General features: G+C 34.9%; 1 protein-coding gene across 1 annotated transcript in view; it reads left to right on the top strand.

Annotated features, from left to right (window-relative positions):
* Window positions 1–16,591, top strand: part of HPSE2 (heparanase 2 (inactive)) — a 298,488-nt gene that overhangs the window by 86,011 nt on the left and 195,886 nt on the right. Inside the window, exon 4 of the mRNA XM_051981834.1 lies at window positions 13,131–13,224. Coding sequence (XP_051837794.1) covers window positions 13,131–13,224 — 94 coding nt within the window. The remainder of the gene's footprint in view (window positions 1–13,130; window positions 13,225–16,591) is intronic.

Here is a 16,591-nt window from a genome sequence, read left to right as displayed (position 1 = left end):
ATGTTGAAGTTGGGAAAGGAGCTATTGTGTGAAGGGCCCGTTGCTCTCATTTTTCAGAAGAGAAGATTGAGCACCCCAGAAATGAGGTGATTCACTGAAGGTCACACAGCTGCAGTGGCAAGTCCATTACTAAGTCCTCCTGGAGACTGAGCAAACAGACCTCTGCCCAGTTAAGAAGAAAGTGGTCCTGTGGGACCTAGCACCCCTCTATCAGCTTTGGCTCTCCCGCACCCAGCCAGAGGAATAGAACCCAGCCAGAGGCTGAGTTAGTGGCCATCAGATGGGCTCTGGCCCAGGCTCAGAGCTCAGCCTGGTGGTTCCTGTTTGCCAGGTACTCTTGATAACTGTCAAGAGCAAGGATTAGGGGCCAGAAAGACTAGATTCTGATAGCAGCTTTACCCCGGGACTTATTATATGACTTTAGACAATCTTGTCTCCCTGAACTTTCATTTCCTCATTTCTACAATAAATGAGTTCAATTTTACAGGCACCTTAAGTAGAATGGGGAGATGAAAGCTAGACTTAAGACCTGAATTCTCATCCTGTGTCGGTTACTTTCTTGCTGTGTGACTCCCAGCAAGTCCTTTAACTTTGGTCAGCCTCTATTTCCTCAGTTGTATAATGGGAATAATAGTATCTATGCATTTCAGTCATGTTCAACTTTTGGTGTTTTCTTGGCAAAGATATTAGAGGGGTTTGCCATTTCCTTTTAATTTTCCAGATGAGAAAACTGAGGCAAACAGGGTTAAAGTGACTTGTTCAAGGTCACATTGATAGTATGAGGTCAGATTTGAACTCAGAAAGATGAGTCTTTCTGAGTCTGGGTCCAGCACTGTATCCACTGCACCACTTAGCTGCCCCCAGAATAATAGCACTGAATTTACATGATATCATTGGTCCTCTTCAAGAATGAAGGACAAACAACCGTTGTGATATATCAAATAGGATAATACTCAAAGTTCTCTGAAAGCTATAAATGATAGCTAATACTATTATCTCTGAGTACCATTTCAGCTTGAATATTGTTCTGGTGGCATGAAATCTATGTTGGCTAAGATCTCTCCAACATAAAAGTTAATGATTGTTGCAGTGTGCAGATTCCCCTCTACAATTCAACAATCTCAAAGATTCCTTGATTGCTTGATGTGATAAGGCTCAAATTTATCCAGGTCTAGACCATGTAGATGAGGCCTGGAAATTGTTCCTGAGGCTTGATTTAAGGTTTAAAAAGCTAGCCCTTGAGCCATTTCACCATTGACAAAGCTACCTACTCAACTAAGGGGAAAAAGAGGCCCACTTACTTAGAAAAGTCACTCCTTATTGCCCAACTGAGCAGGTGTTTCTGAATGGAGATATGGGGACTTGTTTTTATTGTGGACAATAGTTTGTCCTTGTGGAGAATCCTTTCCATACTATGGTTAAATAAATGTCTTTTATTTAACTGTTAAAAAAGTGTATCTTGCTATTCCCAATGACTCCTCTCTCTGCCTAGTCTTCCCTTTTGTAAGGGAAAATCACTTATAAGTTTGTAATTATGATATGCATATATTATAATATCCTCTGTGTATATAGCACTTTATAATTTATATTCATTTCTCCATTAAAATTTAAGCTCCTTGAAGGTAGGAACTATTTTTGTCTTTTTTTTGTTTTTGTTCCTAACTCTAGCCATTTCTCACAGTGCCTAGGATGTAAAAAATATTTAAGGAATACTTGTTGATGGAGTGATTATATAGCTAGTGAATAAAAGTAACAATTGACCTTTAAATAATTCTTTATATTTTACATGCCTTTTTTTGCAACAACCCATTGAGACAGTGAGGTGGTACAAAATATTGTTTGAATTTTTGCAGCTAAAGAAACTGAACTTCAGAAAGATTAAGCAACTCCTGCTCAGACACAGCTAATAAGTGGTAGAAAAGCAATTCAAATTCAGGTCTTCTGATGCTAAGTTCAGTATAGTTTCTATTATGTTGTGTTTCATCTCATTTTCACACACTTTCTCATTTCATCCTCACCATACCTTTGGAGTCAGCAGGGTGCTCTCCTACCAGATGCAGAGTCCAACCATTGTAATCCATTGTTGCCCATCCTATAAAACTCTTGCATGTGCCTTCCCATAAATGTGGCTCCACATTATATGTTAGGTGGCCTTCCTTGTGTCTCTTGACATTGTGTTCATGGATGCTGCAAATAGACAATCACCTGGGTCCAGAATGAAATGAGGAGGAGATGCTTTTTAACAAAAATATTCTTTCAGTGATATTGTGTCACCGGGAGTCCTAGAATATCTTAGAATTGATATTGAGGATTAGAATTCAAGGCAAAAGTACATGGTGAGTGTGAGCAGGTAGTAACTCATTACACAGGAGAAATAACTTTTTAAAAAGGCAATGGAAAGGATGTTAAAGAAACATATGATGGGGAGAGGGATTTTTCTTTATTTTTGGTTTTTTTTTATTCCATTTTTACAAATAAGGAAATTGAGACCCAAAGGAAAAAAGTGATGTACCCAAAATCCAAAGTAGGGTAGTGTGTGTGTGGAGAGAAACCAGATTTCCCCTTCAAGGACCAGAGCTCTTATACCTACCTATCACTACTAAACATGCAAGGAGGTAGGGCTCAGCACATGATAAGGCCAAGGACAACTCATTTGGGCTGCAAGTAATAGAGCTGTGAGTCAAAGTGACAAGACTATTAGACTAGGACATTAGTGTCCAAATCCGATCTCTCTCACCAGTTTATTTTTGTGACCTTCAGTAGACTAGTCACTCACCTTCCTTATCCTATCTGTCTCACATGACTGGGGGGGGGGGGTGAAGAGGAAGGGGATAACAAAACAAATAGGAATATCTAATGTAAAGAAATTTATACAAAAAAGGCCTCATTACCCAGGAAGGACAGAACAAGGTAGAATCAGACATCTGTTAAGTCCCTTTTAAAGACAGACTCTTGAAGTTTGGTAGTCAGAGATACTGAGTCTGAATTCTAGTTCTACATAGTATAAAATATATGACCTTTATCTCTCTTGGTCTCAGATTCCATATATGTTTTGCTTTATGAAAGAGGTGGACTTGTCCTCATGACCCCAGAAGGTTGATTTCCTTTCATTAAGATAGCCCATATCCCATCCATGTCCAACATGACTCTTTCCATGTGAAAGGACCTGTCCAAAGTCATAAAATAAGAACATAACAGAGTAGGGTTCAAGGTAGAACTCTGGATTCCCACCCCTGCAGTTAAACTTTCAAAATTAGCTTTTATAAATAAAAATGGGATGAAATTATACATGTAGCACTTGGCACCTTCTACAGAGATGCAGCTAAGTGCCCAGTTCAAATGAACAAATTATTCCCAAATCTTGTGCAATATTTCACAAGTCAAACTGTCATCAGCTTTAAAGAGGAAATTTTCAGTCAGAATTCTGCTCTGAGAATTACTGCCTGGTTGGCTCTGTAGGGCTCATTAACACATGTCCATTCCTTTCTTCCCATGTGCTCCTATTTTTTTCTGCCTTACCAATTCCTTCTCATTTCTTTAAAAAAAAAATAATAAACCAACAAACAGACATAGTAGCCAAGAAGGAAATTGGAAGTCAGAACAGCTTAGTTTTAATGAGGCTACACAAAAAAATGGTTGTTGAATTAAATATATATGTATGTATGTATGTATGTATGTATGTATGTGCCTTTCCCCATTTTATTAGTTTGATCCCTACCTCATGAGAACTCACTGAAGTTTACGACTTTTGAGTGTTCTCTCTCTCTCTCCAGATAGATATACATATAGATTATATATGTACATGTGTGTCTATATACATATGTATATCATTGTTTTTCCTCTTACCTTTTTGGAAATTGTTTCACAAGAATTGGGGAAGGGAAAGGAATAAACATTTCTAAAGTTTCTACTATGTGCCATGTGCTAAATGTTGGGAGGAGATTTACCTCTTTCAAACCCTATTTCCATTTCACTGGGGTCTTTATGGACTGGGGAGAAGGAAGAACAGAGCAGAATGATTGAATCCCTTTCAAGATTTTGAAAAATGCATTGCTATTTGGTATAATAGAATAGCTCGCGGGAAAGGAAATCCAGCTTTTCTTCTCTGGAACTGTAATATCAAGTAATTGAGAGGAGCAATGACCTAAGGCAGAATTCCCCAACTACTGGTTCATGATAGATTTGTACTGATTCAAAAAATGTTGACTACCAATGTCCTAGCATAATGCCTACAAAACTACTGACTCTCTTCTTCTTCCTTATCTTTTTTAATCTTTCTGCTGCCTCCTGATCTTCTCCCCAGAGTCAGAGAGCACTACTGCAATGGGTTTGGCTTAGTCTATCATAGAGAGATTAAATATTATATTATTCTATAGTCTAGGCAGCATAGAGCCAAGGTATTGTATTTATCCATTACCTAGACAGCTAAGCAGTATACAGAATTTCAGGTCTGGAGTCAGGAAAATCTGAATTCAGCTATGTGAAAGTCATTGAAACTATTTGCCTCCATTTCTTCATCCTCAAAAATAAGAGAAATGGATCCAAAGGTCTCTAAGTATTTTTCCAACTCTGATTCCCATAGTTTGTGTTGAGAAATACTGATCCAGGATTTGGGACCAGCTCCTGGCTCTAGTATAGAGCAGGTAAAGCTTCCCAGGTTGCCTTTTGACACCGATAGTTCTATTCCTGTAATTTATGATAAGATGGTATTAAGAGCAGGCTATAAAGCAGATCTCTTGACTTTAATCCCAATTCTTCCTGCTACTAGTTGACATGTCCTTTGAAAAGTGAATAATCTTCTGTGAACTATAGAACCTCATGTGCCCTGTGTGGCTTTTATATTCTCAACTTAGACTTTCCATTTATGGCAAGTCTCTAACTCTTTAGACATCATTTTCCTGCCTTTTAGGAATCTTGACTTCCTGTAGGTACTCAGTGCTTTAACTACTTATAAGGAGAAAATTATTCCCCTCAATTACCTCAAAGTCTTAGTTAGCATGAATGATGAATCCCATGAAGTGTCTAGTCTTCAAATTTATGCTGCATATTGGACCATTGGATAGCACAGTGAATAAAGTACTGCATTTGAAATCAGAAAGTCTCATCTTCATGAGTTCATATCTGGCTTCAGATACTTAAGAGCTGTGTGAGTCTGGGCAAGTAAGTCATTTAACCCTATTTGTTCAGCTTCCTCATCTGTAAAATGAACCGGACCAGGAAATGGCAAACTACTCCAGTATCTCTGCCAAGAAAACCCAAATGGGATCATGAAGAATTGGATATGATTGAAAAATGGAGAACAACATTTCCATTGAACTAGAACAGATGATCATATTTTACATATAATTCTAAGTTGATATAATACAAATTCAAATAATGTGACCATTTCATGGGATTTATTATTCTCACTAATAAGGACCTACCTAAAATTTCTCCATAACTGTTCTACAAGTCTTATACTTTAAAAGACTGTGACATGGTGGGAAAAAATTGATATAATTTGAAGAAATGGGAAAACTGGTTTCTAATCTTGACTTTGCCATGAATGTGTGATATGCTTGTGATCATGAAAAGGTAAGGGTATCTCTCTGGACTTATTTTCTCATTTTTAATGGGAACAGATTGGAACAGTAATCTTATTTCTAATGATGCCCAATGATGATGATTATAAGTAAATAGTGCAGTTTTTTAAGATAAAGGCCTAATCTTAAAGTCAAGAAGACCTGACTTCTAATTCTTCCTTTGACTCATATTGTCTGCCCACAGTCATCATTTAAACCCTTAGGCCTAAATCAACTCTGTAAAACTGCAAGCTGCAGAACAATTACTGCTCCACATTGGTGAGAATTCATCACACCAATGGAAGTCACAGGTCCATGAGGGCATTTAACTTGTTTTAGCTTACCATCCCTTTTGTGTGTAGGATTCTGAGTCTGAGATTTTATGGCCTATCTAGAAAAGATGATGCATACTATAAATGAATGACTGCCTAATAATAAGAGTTTCAGGAAGTTGGTAAGAGAGAGATTTCTAGCAGGAGGATCATTTAACATCTTTTTAATTATATAGACAGCCCCTCCTTGACCACAGTAAAGTCAGGAGAATCAGTGAATTTGGGCTTTTGTCCAAGTTCTGCTGTCAGTATTCTCATGAAGTTTTTCCTTCCCTGTGCCTCAGTTCCCTTTTCTGTCAAAGGGTCAGACAGGTGATTTCTAAACTTTCTCATTGGAAGAGTTTATAAAAATCTATGCTGAAGAACCTCTCGTTGTCCAACATGAAATGAAACCCTGCCCTTTTCTCTCCCTCATTTTTGAAAGTGGAGAAATGATGCCTGCCTCAAGTATTTTCAGAATTCTTAAAGTCTTTATAGAAAATAACGAAGCACTTGGTCATCTTTTCAGAAGGACGCTCCGTAAATGCCAGTGACCACGACCATATTAATTGCTTAACCCAAACTGACTCTTGGCTGCTATGGAACTTCCAAAGGCAAATTTCAGCCCTAGGAAAACATGGAAGTGTCTAACATATTCTCTCAAGGGGAAATCCTTTCAAAACAGACCAGAGGTTAAGAGTTTTGTTATCCTTCCTTGCACTGCTTTGTATAAAGAAAAAACATGTGAGTAGACAGGAATGAAAAGTGAACTGGATAGAGGAGAATGGGACTCCATAGATCATCTTCAGCTCTGAATACAATAAAGGCTTCATTTGAGAGGAAGAAAAGCAATGCATAGAAGAGTAATAAAAAGAGTCTTTTCTGGGAAATCACAGTATTCTAGTGGCTAAATATAGTGTTTGTGAAGTCTCAAGGCTTCTACTTTTTCTTTTATTTTTTGGTCATCTGACCTCTACCAGGACTATCTCAAACAGGAGAGAGATATTCTCACTGAATATGGCCATGTTTTTCTTTCCCTCTTTCCCATTATACAGCTTGGCAACATGGGCCAGATGAGCTTTCCTTTTTATCATGTAGGGTAGCATGTAAATGCTATAATTAGGAACCCTGAAATAATTAAAAATCTATAACAGCTATCTTCACTATAGATTTTGTAAAGGGCACTTGTCTTAAGATCAGTATATCTACCTTCATCTAAGTCATTAATATATATTTTGACCAGCACAGCGCTCTTTCACTTTTGCCTTTGTATCCCTAGAACTTAACCCAGTGCCCTGCATTTAGTAAGTACTTATATAAACACATATCATTTGACGGACTGAAGGATAGGTCCTGGAATCTCTGTCCTAGAGACTCCTCCACCTTGACTTCAGTTTGTTAATAGCCAGGCTTTGTATCTATTCACAACGAATTTCAGACCCATTGAGCTCTATTATCATTTAGCATTCTTCATCTTATTTAGAAGCTTAGCATGAGTTTGTGCTATTAGGTCATTTTCCATTGATGTCCAACTATCCACAACCCCATTTGCGATTTTCTTAGCAGAGTTACTGGAATATTTTGCCATTTCCTTCTCTAGTTAGTTTTACAGATGAGGAACTGAGGCAGAGTGAAGTGACTTCCCAGAGTTATATAACTAGTAGGTGAGTGAGACCAGAATTGAACTCAGGAAGATGAGTCTTCACGACTTTAGCACTTTCTCTACTATACTACCTAGCTTTCCCAGAAAACTTGAGAATCTTTGTAAAATATTTTGCTGAAGTCTAGGTCAGTTTTATGGCATCAAATTGAATAATGATGTACTCAAATGTGCTCCTCCAATCCACAAGCCTAGTCAGTCTGTCAAAAAATGAAATGGGATTAATTTTCCATGACCATCATGGTACAATAGAAAGGGTACTAACAAAAGTCAGAAGGCTTGGGTTCAAATATCATTTCTGATATTGCTACCTTTGTGAACCTGGGCAAGCCATTTAACTTTCCTGGGCCTCAGTTTCCTCATCTGTGAAATAAAGGGGTTGGATGAGAGCTCTCTAGCCGTCTTTGTGATCACCACTTTTTTTGAGATGTTCATTGTCAGATGTTTAATAATGCATTCTATGATTTTGTGAATAAAGTCCTGTTCATCATTGCCAGTGGTTTCGTCCATTGCAGTTGTTAGTTCTTTTCAGTGTCCTAGAGACTTAAATTCATCATAGACAATGAGCTGTTTTCTTATCATCTTAATTTTATTGGATTTTATTTCCTCTTTGCCCTTTTTGTTGTTGTTCTGTGCTGTCTAATCTAAAGAAAAATCAGAAGCTAAATTAGAGTTGAATAGTTCTACTTTTTCTATGTCACCTAATATTATTGTTTATTCTAAGCCAAGTAATTGTCCTGTTCTTTTTCTTTTATGAGTATGGGGGCATACTCATCACCATTTCTGATCATCCTTGGCAACAGTTAATTATGAATATTAGTGATCTAGTCATTTTCCTAAAAAGAACTTTGCTTTGTTTTTTTTGTATAGATTCTTCTTCACCTGTCCTACAATTATCTTCTGTATGTGTATTTTTTAAATCAAAGTTTTGTTCTATAGAATGTTTAATGAAATAAGAGTTAAAGGTGATCACAACAGATAAGGTAGCTATTGTTATTTACATTAAATTGAAATGTTTCTTCACAAACAAAATACATCAAGGATAATAAGAGAAACTGTTAAATGGGGGAAATATTTACAAAAACTAGCTGGAATATTCAACTAAGAACCATTCTCAATGGGTAGTTGGTCAAAATGAACAAATAATTGTCAAATGGATTACACAGTATTAACAATAACATGTACTTTAAGAAACAACAAATATGATGCATAGAAACATGGAATGACACTGATGTAAAATAAAGTAGGCAAAGCCAAGAAACAACATACACAATGACTATAAAAATGTAAATGGAAAGAACAAAAACCACAAAACAATTGAAATTAATGTTGAAAATTTACAAATAACAAAATTGGCTCCAAATAAGAAAGAAAAGACACTTCCCCACTTCATTCTACTGTGCAGAGTGTGAAGAGAATCCATAGGTTTAAAACATTGTTATAGATTAACGGGCTTTTTTGGCTTGAGGCTTGTTTTTTGCTGATTCCCCCCATCTTCACTTCTTTTTCTGTTTTAATTTTTTATATGGGATGATATCTGCAAGAAGAGTGGAGAAGGAATGAAGAGGGAAATACAGGCTATGTAAAAACAAAAGATATCACTAAAATTTATTTCTAAAATAATTGCACTATAACAGTGATGCCATTTGGTAGGAGGCAAATGAATTATGCCAAACTGCTTGTTTCTGCACTTCAGACCACTGTAGTGGTATGCTTTTAGTTCTCGTGTCTAGTTTTATATATTTTATATTTCTTTCTCTACTATCTCTTAATCCTAATTAAGAAAAGTTGGCAGCCATCTCTTCTTTCATATCCTTTCTAATTTGATACTTCTGCCATGGGCAGCAACTATAATTCTGAACCTTGTAATGTTTGCAAACTTAAAGAGGATTGCTTTGTTTTGTTTTGTTTTTCCTCCTTAACCTTGCATAACAAATTCAGGCAAAGAGATCCACTTGGTTTTCTTAGTTATCTGCTATTCTCATTTCCTGGGTTGAGAGCAGAATTATAGGTAAAACTCCCTATCTGTCTCAGAGAGCTTCCTCACAAAGTGCTCAAGTGTTTTTCTTACACTGAACAGAGAGATCGTTGTTTTGCAAGCTTTTCTGACTCAGGTTGAAATCTTGGCAGGGGTCCTTCGTTTTTTTTTTTTTTTTGTTTTGTTTTTTTTTTTTTTCCCTGTGTTTTGTGAGACTCAACTTAGGCAATGGGACAAGTGGAAAGATGAGCTATGTTCCTGAAGCCATTTTGCAAAGCATTTAGTTTTTCTTTTCATATGGGCATTAAAAATAAAACCTAAATGTCTTAACTACCTCTGATACAAGCCTTTGCTAATTACTGGAGGAGGAAACTATGCCTGGTGCAGAACAATTTCAGATATTGTCCTATTATATTGAAAGGTTATCCATGTCCTTACCCGTGGTATTGCTGGTGCTGACAACCATGCATTCTTCCCTGGGGGATAATATTCAGGCTGCTTTGGCTGCCAGAAAAGAACATTAGCACATAATTCTTCTCCTGCTTCCCTTCACTTACTCCAACTCCAATTTCAACAGTAAAATGTGTTAAAGAAAAAAAAAATCAGGGGCCACATTGGCATACTATGGTACATAAAGCACATTAGTAACAATAAATAGAACATAAATCCCTTGGACAGGTACTTGTTAAGCACTGGATTTTATATAATACCTCAGTGCTTAGAAAAGATGTAATAATATATATTTATATAATTGATGGATGAATCCTCTGACTTATTAATATAATATGAATTTTTAATGTGATAATTATCAGGTGACATCACTCATGTCACCACAAAAGCACATCTCTCTCTTTAACATCCCCAACTTTGATTGTATCTTATTTTATCTGTCTTTCAACAAAACATTTATTAAGTATCTACTATGTGTCAGGCACACTGATTAATGAAGACTTATTTCAGTGGACCAGGAAGGATATGGTAATCACTTTTTTAAAAAAAAAGAATCTTATTTTTATTAATCTTTAGTCTTTACATCATATTCCTTTCCAAATATATTTCTCTGACCCTCTCTCCCCAATACGTTATTCTTGTAATAAAGATTAAAAATAAAGAAGGAATAAATCAGCAAAACTAGTGAACATATCAATGACATCTGATTATATATGTAGTATTCCATATCTAGAATCACTCCCCTTCTGTAATGAAGGGAGGAAGGGAAAGAGCTTTGAAGTGCTCAACCTTTATACTCAAAGTCATAGACTGTGAGAACTAGAATTAGGGAGAAAAAGTATAGAATTTAGCAATTCAACAGTTATGAAAATTTCAAGACATTTAGTCCAAGGATTTTTTTAATCTGGGGTCTATGAACTTGTTGTTGTTTTATTTACATTCTAATAACTTTGTTTCAGTATAATTGGTTTCTTTTGTCGTCTATATGTGTTATTTTTATGCATTTTAAATCACTATTCTGAAAAGGAGTCTCTGGGTATTATAAAATTGTCAGAAGAGTCTGAGACACACTCACACCCACACACACACACACACACACACACACACACACACACACACAAAGTTTAAGTACTCTTGAACTAGTATTATCTCATTTTGCAGTTGAGGAAATAATCCGGGCTTTCTTTAAACTTTCTTACTCTCTCTTAGAGAGTTTTGTACTACACAGTTCAGGACTCTTAGAAGAGAGACAACCTCATTTTTAAAAAGAGAGAACAGAGAAACAAAGCCCTCACAAAGTAACACAGAGGGAGAATGGAAAGAACTATTGCTTCTCAGTATAAGCCCCCAGTAGGCAACTTTAGCGGAGGGGCTAGTACCCATTTATAAATCTTTATAGGGATTCTTCAGTCTTCTATTGGGTTCAGGTTAAAGGTGTCAGGGTAGATTTTATAGGTCTAACATAGTTCTCATAATTATTGTCTTGCTGAGATTTCTCCTGCTTCGGTAAAAAAGGCCCCAGTTTTATGGAATATCTGCCTTCCCCTAATAGGCTAGTGTTATTTCTTAGCAGACTGTCCCATCCTCCCCACAGAGCAGGAGGCGACAAAGTAGATGCGGAAATTCCTGAACATTGGGAAGTCGACTCTAATGCAATTACCTGAAATAAAAGAAGGGGTCAGATAATAAGGGGCAAAGGTTTTTCTTTTTAAAATAAAGGGAGGGGTAAACAAAACCAGCTGCCCTTCCAAATACTCAACTCTCCTCATTAAATATTTTAAAAGGCTAATAGGCACAAGTAGCTAATTATGTTGAAATCCAGAGGACTCGGCCTCCTGATCAGATCTCTTCTGGCTGGGAAACTAGAGAAGTAGAATCTTTTCCTAGACCAAAAGAACCTTACTGGCTGAGTTGAAAGCTAGGAATAAGTAGATGGATTGGAAGATTTCAATATGGTAATCCATAGCATATCTAGCATAGTGTAAAACAAAACAAAACAAAACAAAACAATTCATAGTCTCAAGTCAGAGACCTTGACTCCAATATCCACCTTGATCTTTATTACGTATGTGACCTTGGACAAAACATTTAGTTGATATCATTCTCTCTTTTCTCATCTGTAAAATGAAGGGGCACCTCTGATTTCTTTTCTTAACTCCTTAATCCCATGTCACTTTGTGACAGATTCACAGACCTATTAGAGACAGTGGTGAATAATGGGTGCATTACTGGAGGAAGTGGAATGGTTCATTTAAAAAGTTAGAATGGTTATTAATGAGGGAAAAGAAAAAAAGCTGAATAAGTGGGTAAGTTGTGATCTAAGATTCAGAAGGTTTAACTAATCATCCCCAACTACCTTGCCAGGTATATGTTATTCAGTACCTATTTCCTTTAAAAGAGAGAATCTCAAAAAAATTTTAAGAAATTAAATAGCTACTAGCATAGCACAAGCGTTTTAAGGATATAAAATTTCAATCATTCCATAAGGAAAGTTTCTACAATTAAGATGACAAAGAATTTCTCTTTTTCCTTTGTTACCAAGAATTTATTTTTCTTTCTCCCTCCCCCATTCCTTGGGAGTCAGAAGGAAAAAAAAGAAATGCAAAACACTTGTAACAAAGAAAGAGTAGGCAAAATAAATAGCTACACTGATCATGTACAAAATATGGGTCTCATTCTACATAGTCTAGTTCTTCATCTCTTTCTTGTGTGGTGGTCAGCATATTTTATTATTAGTACTCTAGAATCATAATTTTTCCTGGTTTTGCTCACTTCACTCTAAATTAATCTTCCCATGTTTCTTCTCCTTTTTCTCCTCTTTTTTGTTGTTGTTTGAATGGTGTTTTTTTGTTTTGTTTTTTGGAAATTTTATTTTATTATGACATTTTGGCAGCTTCTATATAATTCTCTATATTTTGTGGACTAAGGTTGCAAAATTACTCCATGGAAATTGGAAGTAGAAATATAGAAGATAAGTATATGTTTTTGTTTTGTTTTTCAGAAAAATCTCAGAAGGAAAATTTTAGTTAGAATGTAAGAGATCCATTGGAATAGAACTGTAGGTTTTCTTAGTCAAAACAAATGATCATGAACTGTGTGTGTGTGTGTGGGGGGGGGGGTATTTATGGTCCCCTGTGCTATATTTTATCTAATTTTTTTTTCTATTCTAGTTACTACATTGATGGCCGAGTAGTCAAGGTGATGGACTTCCTGAAAACCCGTCTTTTAGACACACTCTCTGACCAGATTAGGAAAATTCAGAAAGTGAGTAAAAGGTATATTGGAATAAAGATAAGTGAGCCTCTGGCTGAGGCATGAGAAAGTGGTCACTGTGCCATATCCGCATAACAAGGGCAGAATAAGGTGAAAAGGGAATAACCCTAACACCATCCTCATGGGAAATTGGCCTTGAAAGAGACTCCTGCCAGGCCCCACTGTGGGGTATTTTGGATTGGGGGAGATATTTGGAGATATTTGTTGTGATTTTAGTGTTTGAGTTGCTCAGAGTTAATGGTAATTAACAAACCTTCCTCAATGAACAAACGATGGCATATATTTCCATAATGAAGTCTTTTGACAAAAATTGTGATTTGAAATGTGTATTCCATTAATTCAGCAGACATTTATTAAGTACTTACCTTGTATAGAGAACTGTGGTAGACACTTAGGAAATTTTAAAATTTAGCAAAACCTATGGTCCTAAAATTATAGGTCCTATAGGACCTATGGTCCTAAAATTATAGGTCCCAAAACCTATAATTTTCATAGAATTAATTGTCAAAGGAGATTCCATTTGGAGCCATGGTATAAAAAGATCTAAGATTTAGTTTCAGGAAATACTGTGAGTTATAATATTCATGTTATACTGATCATCAGAATAGAGTGTAAACACAGATTGTTTTCTGAATATCTAATAAAGGATAGAGTCCCATTCCATAAGCTTCTTCAATTTCATTCAACAACCGTCTAGTGTGTCTCAAACAGAAACAAACAAAAAAATAGTCTTCCTTTTACTAGAAAATGCATGTCAATATAAGAAAATAAAAGATAATTTTATTTTATTTTTAAAATGTTAACATTGTTACATAGTTATTTAAAAATTAAATAACATTGTTATTTAAAGCATTTAAAGTTATTTAAAGCTCCAAATTCTACCCCTCTTCCTCTTTCTGAGATGGTAAGGAATTCAACAGAGGTTATATCTGTATAACTTTGTAAAACACTTATATATTAGTCATTTTGTACAAGAAAACTCTAATAAAAGGAAAAAATGATAGAGTAAAAAATAGCATGCTTCAGTTTATGATCAATTAATATTAGTTTGTTCTGTGGAGGCAGATAGTAAACTTCATTTTTAATTCTTTGGGTTGTCTTAGATCATTATATTGCTGAGAGTAGCTAAGTCATTCAGAGTTCTTCATCAAAAAATACTGCTATTACTGTTTACAACATTTTCCTGGTTCTGTTCACTTCACTATGCATCAGTTCATGTAAGTCTTCTCAGGTTTTTCTGAAATAACCCTGCTTATCATTTCTTACAGCATAGTAATATTCCATTATAAACATATACTCCAGCTTCTTTAGCCATTCTTCAATTGATGGTCACCCCTTTGATTTCTAATTCTAAGCTGTTATATTTTTGTACGAATAGGTCCTTTTCCCTTTGGGATATAGATCTAGCAGTGATATTGCTGGATCATAGGATCCTATGTCCTATGTCCTATGGACATAGTTCCAAATTGCTCTCCAGAATGGTTAGATTGGATTCACAATTAATTCCTCCAGCAGTGCATTAAGTATTCCAGTTTTCACATATTCCCTCAAACATCCAACATTTTCTCTTTTTTTGCCATATTAGTTACTCTGTAAGTATAAAGTAATATCTCAGAGTTGTTTTAATTTGTATTTCTTTGATCAACAATGATTTAGAGCATTTTAAATATAACTATAGGTAACTTTAATTTATTCATCTGAAAACTATCTGTTCATATCCTTTGACCATTTATCAATTGGGGAATAACTATTTTTATTAATTTGATTGCATTATCTATATTTATAGGAAATACAGTATTTATCAGATATACTTATTGCAAAAAAAATTTCCTGTTTTCTGTTTTCCTTATACTTTTGTTTTTTCTTTGCAAAGAACTTGTTAACTATATATATATATATATATATATATATATATATATATATATAGTTATAGTTATAGTTATATTTTGTAATGTTCTCTTTATCTTCTTTGATCCTAAATTCTTCCTTTTCCACAAATCTGACAGGTAAACTCTTCTATGATCTCTTAATTTAATTAGGGTATCTGCTTTTATATGTAAATCATGTAGTCATTTTGATCTTCTCTTGATATACAGTATGAGTTGTTGGTCTTCCTGCCACAGGGTTTTCCAGTTTCTCCAGTACTTTTTGTCAAATAATGAGCTTTTGGTACAAAAGCTCTGCAGTTTATCATATACTAGATTACTATGGTCATTTACCATAATGTAATTTGTATCTAATATGTTCTACTGATCCACCATTCTATTTCATAGCCAGTACCAGACTGTTGTGATAATTATTGCTTTATAATACAGTTCAAGATCTGGTATGGCTAGACCACTTTCTTTCACGCTTTTATTTTCATTGATTCCCTTGACAGCCTTGAGCTTTCACTCTTCCAGTTGAACTATTATTTTTTTTTCTAGTTGTATAAAATAATATTTGATAGTTGGATTGCCATGGCACTGAATAAATAGATTAATTTAGGAAGAATGGTCATTTTTATTATATTAGCTCTGCCTACTCATGAGCATTTAATAGTTTTCCAATTGTTTAGATCTGACTTTATTTGTGTGAAAAGTATTTTATAGTTATGTTCATATAGTTCCTGGATTTGTCTTGGCAGGTAGATTCCCAAGTATGTTATATTATCTAATTATTTTAAATGGAATTTCTCTTTTTATTTCATGCTGCAAGACTTTGTGGGTAACATGTAGAAATATAGATGATTTGTAGGTATATTTTGTATCCTGCAATTTTGCTAAAGTTATTAATATTTTCAAGTAGTTTTTTAGTGGATTCTCTAGGATTTTCCAACTACAACATCATATCATCTGCAAAAGAGTGATAATTTTGTTTCCTCATAGCCTATTACAATTCTTTTAATTTCTTTTTCTTCTCTTATTGCTATGGCTAACATTTCTAATACATTATTAAATAATAGAGGTGATAAAGGGAATGTTTACAATATTCTTGATTGTATTGTGAAGGCTTCTGAGTTATCCTTATCACAGATAATGCTTGCTGGTGGTTTTAGATACATATTATTTATCATTTTAAAGTAAACTCCAATTTTTTCTATGCTCTCTAGTGTTTTTAATAGGAGTAGGTGTATTTTATCAAAGGCTGTCTCTGCATCTATTGAGATAATAATATGATTTCTTTTGGTTTTATTATTGATATGATGAATCATGCTAATAATTTTCCTAATATTGAACCAGTTCTGTATTACTGGTACAAACCCTACCTAGTTATAATGTATAAATCATTCTGATATAATGGTATAATATAATTGCTAGTCATTTATTTTTTAAAAATTGCATTAACATGCATTGAGGAAATTGGTCTATAATTTTCT

This window comes from Antechinus flavipes, chromosome 2 (assembly GCF_016432865.1).
Source record: "Antechinus flavipes isolate AdamAnt ecotype Samford, QLD, Australia chromosome 2, AdamAnt_v2, whole genome shotgun sequence".
Lineage (NCBI taxonomy): Eukaryota > Metazoa > Chordata > Mammalia > Dasyuromorphia > Dasyuridae > Antechinus > Antechinus flavipes.
This window is presented reverse-complemented; position numbering and strand designations above follow the sequence as displayed.